The 10539-nt window shown below is 42.6% G+C and overlaps 1 protein-coding gene across 2 annotated transcripts in view; it reads right to left on the bottom strand.

Moving 5' to 3' along the window:
• Positions 1–967: 967 nt before the first annotated feature.
• TMEM233 (transmembrane protein 233) overlaps positions 968–10539 on the bottom strand; it is a 35339-nt gene continuing 25767 nt past the window's right edge. The window contains exon 3 of one of the 2 annotated variants that reach the window (XM_038575276.1): positions 968–2994. In XM_038575276.1, the coding sequence (XP_038431204.1) occupies positions 2988–2994 (7 nt within the window). In that variant the 3' untranslated portion in view covers positions 968–2987. Of the gene's footprint in view, positions 2995–9537; positions 10430–10539 lie in introns of those variants that run through there. The other variant, XM_038575275.1, reaches the window with a different exon arrangement.

The following is a 10539-nucleotide window of genomic DNA, read 5'->3' as shown; positions in this document are numbered from 1 at the left end:
TAGCTTCTGTCTCTCCCTCTTCTGGTAAAAGCACTTTGGTTTTCCTTTGGGAAACCATCCTTCCCACTCCCTCAATCCATAATGTTTGGGTGGAGCTGACCTCCCCCTCAGTTCCACTGGCTGAATCGTGAGCCAGGCCTGGCCAATGAGGGTGCCACACACCCCTGGCCACAGATTCAATTTGTGTTAGAAGGGAAGCCACACCTGCTGGTATCCATGCTGATAGATTAGTCCTGGTTCTGAATCAATTTTGTATTATTTCAAATCAACCCTCTCTCCTTGCCAGCTCCCATAGCTGTTAGAGAAGACACTTCATTTCTGCTTGGCATTGCTAAGCTGGTGGGAGAAGCTGGAAGCTGCTGGCAGCCATCATGTCATCATGAAACCGAAATGAACTCAGGAAGTTGAAGCTGAGAAATAGGAAGAAGTTCTTAATGCTGAGCACCAAGATGCAGCCACACCTGAAACAATCTCTGGAACTTTTCAGTTAGAGGAACCAGCAAACTCTTATGTTTTGTTCTAGCCTTTAAAAACATTTAAAAAAAATTTTTTGTCACTGGCTGCTGAAAGTATCCCCTGGCTGATGCCCTTGGTCAATCCTTTTTCTAACTGCTTCTTGGAGTAGAGCAAGGATGATCTCAGCCTTGCAGGAAGCCCTGGAGTAGCCCATAATTCCACTTTATCATTATGAAAGTTCTCTGCCAGGTCCTGAGGACCCAGTAAGAATCAGACCTGCTCTGGATCCCAGGGATCTCATTTAGTGACTTCAGTGGGAAGAACATTTTCAGTGCCTCTTGGGAGGGCAACTCAGGCCATGGGTTCTGAGTTGATACCTCTCTAGCCCCACCTCCAGCCTCTCTTTGTTCTTCCCTATAGGCTTAGGCTGGGATCCAGGAGCCCACTCTGGTTATGAGAGTCTCTAGGAGAAATTTAGGAGCCCCAAGAAAACACAACTTGCACACCATGATAAACAGGCTTACTTAAAACCATTTTTATTCAGCCTCTCAGCAACCCTTCTCATTTAATTTAGGAAAAAGATTGGGGACCCAAACACAAACAAAGAAGAAACGAGATGTCTGAAACAGAAATCAGGACCTAATACACTGGAATGACGCTAGGATCTCTGCGTGCTGAGAATTCATGGCCCTGTTTCAGTTTTCTCCTGGGACAAGTGCTGGCTCATGGCAGGCATCCAAGTGAAATGACAGGTGGAATCTGACGTTCATCTCAACGTTTATTTTTTTGCTAGGGTCCAGGATTTTAACAACCTCCTGAGATTCATAGTAATCTAAGAACAATGCTTTGTCTTTGTATAGCACTTAGAATCTCCCCCCAGGGGCATTCCCATCTATTACGGCGATTAATTCTCATAACAACGCTCTGAGGTATGTAGCAGGTAGGTGTTCTTATGTCCATTTTCTAGATGAAGAAATCTGAGGCACTCAGAGGCTAAGAAACTTGCCTAAAATCAGCTTGCATAGCTAGTTAGTGGCAAAAGAGGCATTGGGACTCAGGTATTTTGATTCTCAGCCTCATGTTTATTCACTTAGAATAAGCTGCCTTTTCTCTTGCTTAGGAAAGTTCATTATCACTGTGTTTCTAATGAGTTCTTGAAGTTATTTTTGCCATATATACATATCCTCTGATGTGTTAATCCCTGGATATTTTCTTTGAGTCCACTTATTTTTCTTGAGTAAATTTATTTGAATAGAAGCAATATATCACATGCCTAAGGGGAAACTGTAAATGGAAGGTAATTAATATAAGAAATACAACAAAAACAGGACTGTGCTACTAAAGTTCTATCTAGACAGAAGACTTTGAACATGAGGCCTGCTCTTTCTTTAAGAAGATGGGAAAAGAGCTAAAGTAACACAAGTGTGTTAAGGACCCATGAGCACTAACCAGAGACTTTCTCTTTGCTGTAATCAGCATTGGAAAAGACTAGAAAAGGGGAAACATATTTTGTGACTGGCGTCACTTAATGTTGTGCCTATAAAGGACTTAAAAATGTCCTTGTGTACCACCAGTGGTACACACCTTGCATTCTGTGAGACACTGGGTTGGCGTGTTCTGGTGGGCAGAATTATAGCATCATTAAACCAGTACAATCACACCTGAAGGGGTTGCATTTGCCAGAAAAGAAATACAGTGGGTAGCATCTTCTAGGTTGGCATCCAGGAAGATCAAAGATCATGCCTGAGACTTACTAAAAAGAGAGAGGGAGAGTTTGGAATAAAGCACATTCCATAAACACAGCCAGTTTATTTCCGAAACTGGGATGGGGAAGGTGCTTCTGTACCTAGAATTGGCCATTAAGTACATTCTCGGAGTCTTTAAGTGGGGAGTGAAGTGACCAGTGGTGGATGCAAGCAAGGGAGGGGATCATCGGAAGACAAAAGGCCAGAAAGCCCCTTCATTTGTTTCTTTAGTGACTGATGGAATTTTGGGGGTTGTGGCGGGGATGGAGGAGGACTCACTAGCTACAACATGTAAAATACATGGGGGAAAAAAAAAAAACCCTGTGCAAATTACACTCTGTCGGACAACTTTAAACATGCTGCAAATGTTTGTGCCCAGCTTTGCAGACAACAGCATCCATTGCTCTTCCTAGGATCCCCCTCCCCCCCATTAGAAGAAATGAGATTTCCTGAGGCTCATCTCAGCAGAAGAGGAATGGACACAGAGGCTTTCCCTAAACTCAGACAGCGAGATTTGAGTTTTTCTTTTCTTTTTTAAGTCAACGACTGGCTGATCTGGCTCTGCTGCTTGGTTTTCCTTAATTTTGGATTTTTTTTCACTTTTCTTTCCTTTTTTTTAGCCTTTCTTTCTTTCTTTTTTTGTTTTAAGTTCATTTGCCAGGGACCTGCCTCTGGAGAGTCCTGGAGGAAGAGATCTCACAGTCTGAAGTCAAGGGCCCATTCCTCAGAAACTCCTGTGTGTGGATGAGGTCCATCCTCCGTGCTTGCGGCTGACTGCTGGCCCGCTCAGGCGCTGTGTGGGACAAACAGACAGTAAGAAAGAGAGAGAGAGAGCAGGCCTAAGCTTTCTTGGCCCAAGGGTTTCCATTCTCTATAGGATCACTCTGATTAAACAAGCCCGGGTCTGGACCAGCACATCTGCATACTTTTGAGACTAAGTGTGGGTTTCCTTTTGAGAAACGTTTATCTGGAAACATTTGATTTTACACTTGGTGCATACAAAAAACCAACAACCCACAAATGATACAGATGCAGCAAAATGCTTCATGAGCATTTCTGAACCTTGTTCTCCTCAAAAGCTAGCAGCACCATTAGGATTTGGTGTGTGCATCCTCCAGTTGTTTTTCTCTGTAGTTAAATCCATAACTATGCACTTAGAAATTCATCTTGTGTGTGTTTATATAAATGAGATAATGATATACCTATATATGGTGTGCATATATCATATATATATGATATATATGACATATATATATATTCATTCATTCATTTATTCAATAAATATTTACATGCCAGGCAGTGCTCTAGATGCTGGTAATGACACAGTGCCCCACAGCTACATGGTAAGTACCATGTGTCAGACACTGTGCTTTATACAATTTAATCTTCACAGTCCTGTGGGCTAGGTACTATTTTATTCTCATTTTACAGATGGGAAGACTAAGGTACAGACTGGTTAAAAGACATGCCCAAGAGCACACAAGCTACTTAGGGGTAGAACCTGCATTTAAACCCCACCAGTTTAGCTTCAAAGTGAAGCTAAGGGTGCTCCCTTAGGTGTTGTGCTCTATTAGTATGGGCAATGACAGAAATGAAAATGTTTTTGGAGTTTTCATCCCAGTAGGAGGAGATAGACCATAAAAATATACGTGATTATATGTACATTAATCTATAAAATGTATAATTATGAATCAATATATTATGTAAGTTATATATAAATATATATATAGTTTCTCAGGGAGTGGCAAATATTAGGAAGAAACATAAAGTTGGGATAAGGGGACCAAGGGAAGGAAGGTGGGCTGCTATTTTAGAGAAGTTGCTCAGAGGTAGCCTCTGCTAACATAGAAGCAAGCATTTAAAGGAGAGATGAGAAGAAGCCATGTGGATATTAGGAGGAAGAAAACTCTAGGTAGAGGGACCAGCAAGTGCAAAGGCCCTGTGGCAGGAGCATACTTGTATTGATCAAAGAAGAGAGAGGAATTCAGTGTAGCTAAAGTGGAGGAGTGAGGGGAGATGTGCGCTGGGAGATGAAGACAAAAAGGCAGCAACCAGATCATGTGGGGCCTTGTAAAGCCATAGTATGGGAAATTACCTGTGTTTAAACTGCAGTGTGGCATTCCATCCTATGAATAAACAACTGCATATTTAATCATTTTCCAGCTGATGGCCATTTAGGTTGTTTCACAGTTTCCCCTATTTCAGACAGAGCTGGAATGAAAATCACTGCACATCCTTGGTTCTCCACCCTGGCTTCATTAGAATCCTCTGGAGAGCCTTAAAATCTACCAATGCCTGGCCCTATCACTGGAGATTCTAATTTAACTGATCCAAGGTGGGCCCTGGGCATTTTTTTTAAATTCCCCAGGTGATTCTAATGTGTAGCTAGGGAAGAGAGGCACCATTTTATATCCTTTTTGTGCACCTGTATCTAGGGAGGATACCCTGAGGTAGAATTGCTGAGTGGGTGGACACATGGATTTTAAAGTTTAATAGATGTTTCCAAATTGACCTCCCACAGACTGTCCCAATTTACTCTTCTACTAACAGTGTTGTATCTAACTAATTCTTCACACTCTCACCAACCTTGATACTATCCATCTTTTTAATTGTTTCAATCTGGCAGACAAAAAAAAAAAAAACAAACATATCATTGTTGCTTTCATTTGTGTTGGCCTAGTTACTGGTAAGGTTGAACATCTTTTTCGGTTATTTTGATTTCTTTGTCAAAGTCTGCCAGTTTATATCCTTTACAAAGCTGAAATCTTTCCATTGTTACTGATGACTTAGGTGTGACTTGGCTTGACTCCAGCTTATCAGAACCAACAAAGAAAAGCCCTCTGACCTTCTGGAAGTAGGTAGTGTTCCCCATTTTTCATCATGGAATCACAAGAATTCTCTGAAGACATATCTATGCAGAACAAACCCCAGGAAGTTTTACTCTAACCAAATCTTGTAGGGAAGAAGATGGATTTGCTTGTACGTTTCTGCAAAGAGGCCAGTTTCTTGCTTCTTGCCCTCCATGATACATATGCTCACTTCTAATCCTAATGCAACTGAAGGATATTTTGAGGCCAGGACAGGATTCATGCCAGGTTGTTGTAAGACATAAGCCTTACCATTGCATAATGGGTTAATATCTGCTAACTTTGTGTCTGCTTGTGGTAGACTACCGTGGGATCCTTAATCCAGTTAGGAGGTCAAGTTCTTCCTTGATGGAAACTTCAGAGCATGAGGATTTTATTGCAAGAATGACAAACAGCATTTTGAATACATGGGAGGGGTGTGCCTGGCTATTTAGATGCCTACAAGGCCATCCAGAGATGTCAGTTCAATGGAGTTACATTGCATGTGCATTTAACTTATGATGAATGAAACATTGGTGTTTCTCAACAAGAGGAAAAGCAACCATTTAAATGGAGCTGGAGATTCTGGCCATCGCCACGTTCCATGCTCATGAGCATGGATGGGCATATGATTCCTATTCCTTCTGTGTGAACTTGGAGCATGGTTCCAGTGTCTATTTCAGCTTCTACTCAACCCAAGGAACATCATCTCTTCCAAAACTGGTGGGAACACTGGCTCTCTTCAGCTGACCAGGATACAGGCTGTGAATCTCTAATAGGGCATCCCTGTATGGATGCTTCCAAGATGAATTTTGATTACCCTCAAAGTTCACATGATGTCCTGACATTAGAACCTCACCCCCGAGTAAGATGAAAGTGCATTGAATGTCATTTGTCATATTTGTGGTTGACAACTCTCATCTGTCTTACATCCAAGCTTTGTCAACTGTTTTTGCTGCTAAGGAACTCCCCCTGAATTCTTCAAGGCATCAGATATGTTACCATCAGCTTGATCATGAGGAGAGAGGGAAGAACAAATTTGGAAGGCATGTCAAGTTTCTAGGGAGTAGGGAAGAAACAGCAGTAGCTGAAACTTCTACCTGGTATCTTAGGATGTAAAAAAGACCTATTTTGTGGCATATGTTCATGCATGCAAGAATGTTCTCCATTAAATGCGAAGCCCTAGAACAGTGGTTCTACAATTTCAGAATACCTAGAACTATCTTGGGTGGGTGTTGCTTGTGATAATGCATATTTCAGGGTCACTTGGGTTCTTGATTCGAGGCCAGGAATCTGCATTTTTACAAACATCCCAGCTGAAACTGTCATAGGTGGCTCCAAGACTTTGAGAAATACGATGGGAATAACCTCACTTTATTCGAATCCTCAAGGCACCAGCAGAAAGTAAAAGCCTTCAGATAGTTTGATTTAGGCTGGGGACTTGAATGTTTCGATCAATAAATAGACTGCAGCAATATTTAAATGTTTGAGCTCTGTGCGATTCATTTCTCTACTTTTCCTAGAAGCTGGAGGGCAGCGAATTTTCTGGCCTGGAGAGTCTGTGAGTTTCTGATTCCATCTGCACCAGAATACTTCTCTTCTGGGAGCCCTACATTCTGTACCAAGCTGTTGAATGTTTCATTGTTAGTGATTCCCAGTCCTTGTGGATTTGGTGTCACAAAACTCTTTGCTCCAACCACCACATGGCTTACAGAGATATCCTGCAAAATTAGGATGAATGAGACATTTTTTCTGATTTGGGATACTCTCATGACCCCAGTCTGTCCACCTGGGATTTCCATCATCTGAGGGAGAAGAGATTGGTTACAGTTCTCTTGATAAGGATACAGAGTAATTTTTTTTAAAGGCAGGGACTTCAGGATTCGTTACAGTGTTGTTGATAAGGATAAAGAATACTTTTCTTTAAAAAGGCAGGACCTCATGAGTTTTTAAAAGGCAGTTGTTTACTTCAGACGGTTTTTTGATTGAAATTCAGAGAAGTCACATATTCAAGGATTTTTGTCTCATGTCCAGACTTGGGCTCCTCTAAAGTCAGACTTCCCCATCTCCCCCCCCCTACACACGCCGCCGCCCCCCCCCCCGCCCCCCCTATGGAAGCCCTGGCTGCCTTGAGGATTGTTACAAAAGATCCTCCCCTGTGAATGGGTCTGTCTCCTTGGTGGTAACCTGACTCCCCTCCTTGGCATTGAGTGAGCCCTAACACAGTTAGGGTGATGAGTTTGCTAGTGGGAATGAAAACTGGTCACTCTGTTAAAGCCTAGCTTCGTTGAGTGCATTCTTCCTTGCGGGTTTGGGAGGGAGGACGTTTGGCAAAGAGTATTATCGTAGCCACCTGCATCTAAACCCCAGGGCGGGAACGGGGAGCTAGGGAAATGCAGAATCTTGGGCCCCACTTTTGATTTTACGACTTGGAGTCTTTTGAGATCGGGCTCCGATGTCAACTTATTTTAAACCTTCCAGGTAACTTGCATGCAGCTCCAAGTTAGGGAACCTCTGCCTTAGTAATTCCATATTGCTGTTCAATTCCTCCCAGGACTGGGAAATTTTATTTCCAAGGATTACTGAGAAATTGGCCTGTTATTGGTCTTAATGGAAGATAGAATTGATTTCATTCTCCAAGGGCTAGTTTCTTGCTCTGTCTTATATATATATATACACGCACACACACAACACATGACAAAGCCTTTACATTTGAGTTTCTCCATGGGATTCTAACACTGGAAAACATTATTTTTGCTTTCTTTGATAACCTGGTGGGAAGGGTATCTAAAAGGAACCTGGCCAGGCAGGTGGGGAAGTAGTTCTCTTCTTATTTTATGGATAGGAAAACTGATGGCTGAGAGAATTTAGTAACTTGTCAGGGTGATCTGTGTGGTAGAGCTAGGATTTGAATCCTGGAAAGCCAGTGCTGGAGTCCAGGCTCTCACCACTGTGAAACACTGCTCCTTAGGAAGAAGGGGTGAAGGGGTGACTCCCTGTCATATCTTTTATCACTGCTAACAAAACCTTAATCACAAGCCTATCCACATCGATGCTTCATCTCCAGATAGAAACATTGATATTAAAAATGGAGAAAGTCCTCACATATGTAGACTTTTGGGTCCCTTGTAAAACTTCTTGGATGGTGTCTAATGGGCAAACATGATTTTTGAAAGCTGAATGTCCACCAGAGACTACAAAGTAGATACTGTCCATGCTGGAGATGTGGTTTTTGTTTGTTTGTTTGTTTTCATTTTGGTTCTGGTTCTCACTATGTGCTTAGAAACTGTGAATTAGTTGCCAACATCTAAAAGAGTTGCCAACATCTAAAGGAGATTTGACATGAAAACCTAGCTTTCCAATGTCTTTTGAAAAAGGCTCCATGAGGTCTGCATTCTAAGTGGTCACCATCAGCTGGACTATGCTCTTGAACATCACAGTCCCCACCACCTCCTATTGTTCCACAGCCAGGCTGCTTCATTCATGTTCCTTGCTTACCTTCTGCAGTGTTTTGATTTTGTTATCCTGATGCTGTCTCATCACTTTTTTTTTTTTAAAGATTTTTATTTATTTATGAGAGAGAGAGAAAGGCAGAGACATAGAAGGGGAAGCAGGCTCCCCGCAGGGAGCCCAATATGAGACTTGATCCCTGGACCTGGACCCAAAAGCCGAAAGCAGATGCTGAAATTTCCCTGAGCCGAAAGCAGATGCTTAATCCCTGAGCCATCCAGGCATCCCCCCTTTTTTTACGTTGAAACCCCACCATACCACCCCCATATAAATCAGTTCTAGAGGTAGACACAAGGCGAGTGCTATCTACTGGTTTTTGTTATGTAGTATACTAGTTACTGGCTTAGAGGCAGTGTGGCATTGTGGTTAAGAACACAGCTTTCAATGCCAGATGATCTCAGGTTAAACCCTGACTTTATCACTAATTAGCTGTGAGGCATCAGACAAGTTATTTTTTTTCTCCAAGTCTCAGTTTCCTTATTTGCAAAGTGGGGATGATAATACCTACATCATGGAGTTGCTGTGGGGATTCATGGGGTTTGCTATTCAAGTTATTTCTCCTCTCCAAGTCTCAGTTTCCTTATTTGCAAAGTGAGGATGATAATACCTACATCATGAGGTTGCCATGGGGATTCATTCATGTAAGAGCTTAGACAGGAGCTGGTCTATGCTAAGTTCTCTGTCAGTGTCAGCTACTATTATTATAACCCAGTTCAACACTGATCTGGGCAGTATGTATTTTCACAAGTCTCCAGGAGTTAGGCCAAGACTTAGCCTCATTTCCCTGGAACACCGTCCTTTGAATTTAGCTCATGAGTACAAAGGCTTGAACTGTGTTTGGTAGCATCTTAAATTCTGAGGTCCTCTCCCAGTCATGTTGATAATTGGCAACAGTAGTAATACTAGGATTAGTAAATGGTTTGCATTTTTTTCAGTACCAACTAAGGAACAGACACCATGTTATATGCATGCAGGTCATCTAATTAACCTTCACTGTAGCTTTATTCGATGGGTGCAACTATAATTCCCATTTTTACAGAAGAAGAAACTAAGGCAAAGCGCTTAGCTGAGAGTCTCCCAGGCAGTAAGTGGCAGAGGGGGAAAGCTGCACCCAAGAAATCTGGTGCTAAACCTGCACCATTACCTCTACACTCCACAGCCCCATGCTTACACACAAGCACTCTATGTCTTCCTTAAAGAATAAAGTTGGGTCTGTGTTTATATCTGTTTTCTGACCATCTTCTTTATAGGCCAACATCATCCATTTTCCATCTTGTAGACAAGAAACCTTGAGCTTCCTAGATGTTTTAGTGTCCTTTTCTCCTTTCTTTGGTTGAAACCACCTATTTTTTTTCCCTTTGTGCCACTTCCTGTCTTCACATCTCCTCTGTCCAGCTGCCCCGATTGCTCCTGGGTCTGGCTTGTCTGATAGGAAGTTGACCTCCTGTGACATGTACTACCCCTCTTGGCTGCCAAGGTTGCGTTGGCCCATCTGGCAGGCTCAAGGGTGTCCCCTTCCTCCCCCACCCACCAGGTGAGCCTTTCCTGAAACCAAGCCAGAGGGGCTGACCTTCTCAGCTTGAGGGAAACGGTGTAGGGCTAACTGCGCTGCTCTGGCAGAAGAGCTAAAGGATTTTTCAGAATTCTTATCTGCCCTGCCAGGAGTTAGTGAGACAGAGATGGATCTGAGCTTGTCGTTTCTGGGTCTCAGTCATCTGTCACACGACCTTGCCCTCTGCCAAGTCTCCGATGGGCAATGTCAGCGATTCTAGCAGATTCAGCGCATCTCAGCTGGTTCGAGAAATCAGGATAAATTTGTCCAAATCCAGAGAGAAATAGCAACAGCATTTATCTCTTTAATGAGATGAGAGCCTGTTGGCAATACCAAAAATATGTGGTCACCCTTCTGCCCTTACGCTAAGAACAGGTAGGCCCAGTTGAGTCAAAATCATGAAATCATTGAGCAGATTGGATGGTAAGGC

The sequence above is a fragment of the Canis lupus genome, chromosome 26 (genome assembly GCF_011100685.1).
Source record: "Canis lupus familiaris isolate Mischka breed German Shepherd chromosome 26, alternate assembly UU_Cfam_GSD_1.0, whole genome shotgun sequence".
In the NCBI taxonomy this organism is placed as follows: Eukaryota; Metazoa; Chordata; class Mammalia; order Carnivora; family Canidae; genus Canis; species Canis lupus.
Note: the sequence above shows the minus strand (reverse complement) of the source record. Positions and strands in the feature narration are given on the sequence as shown.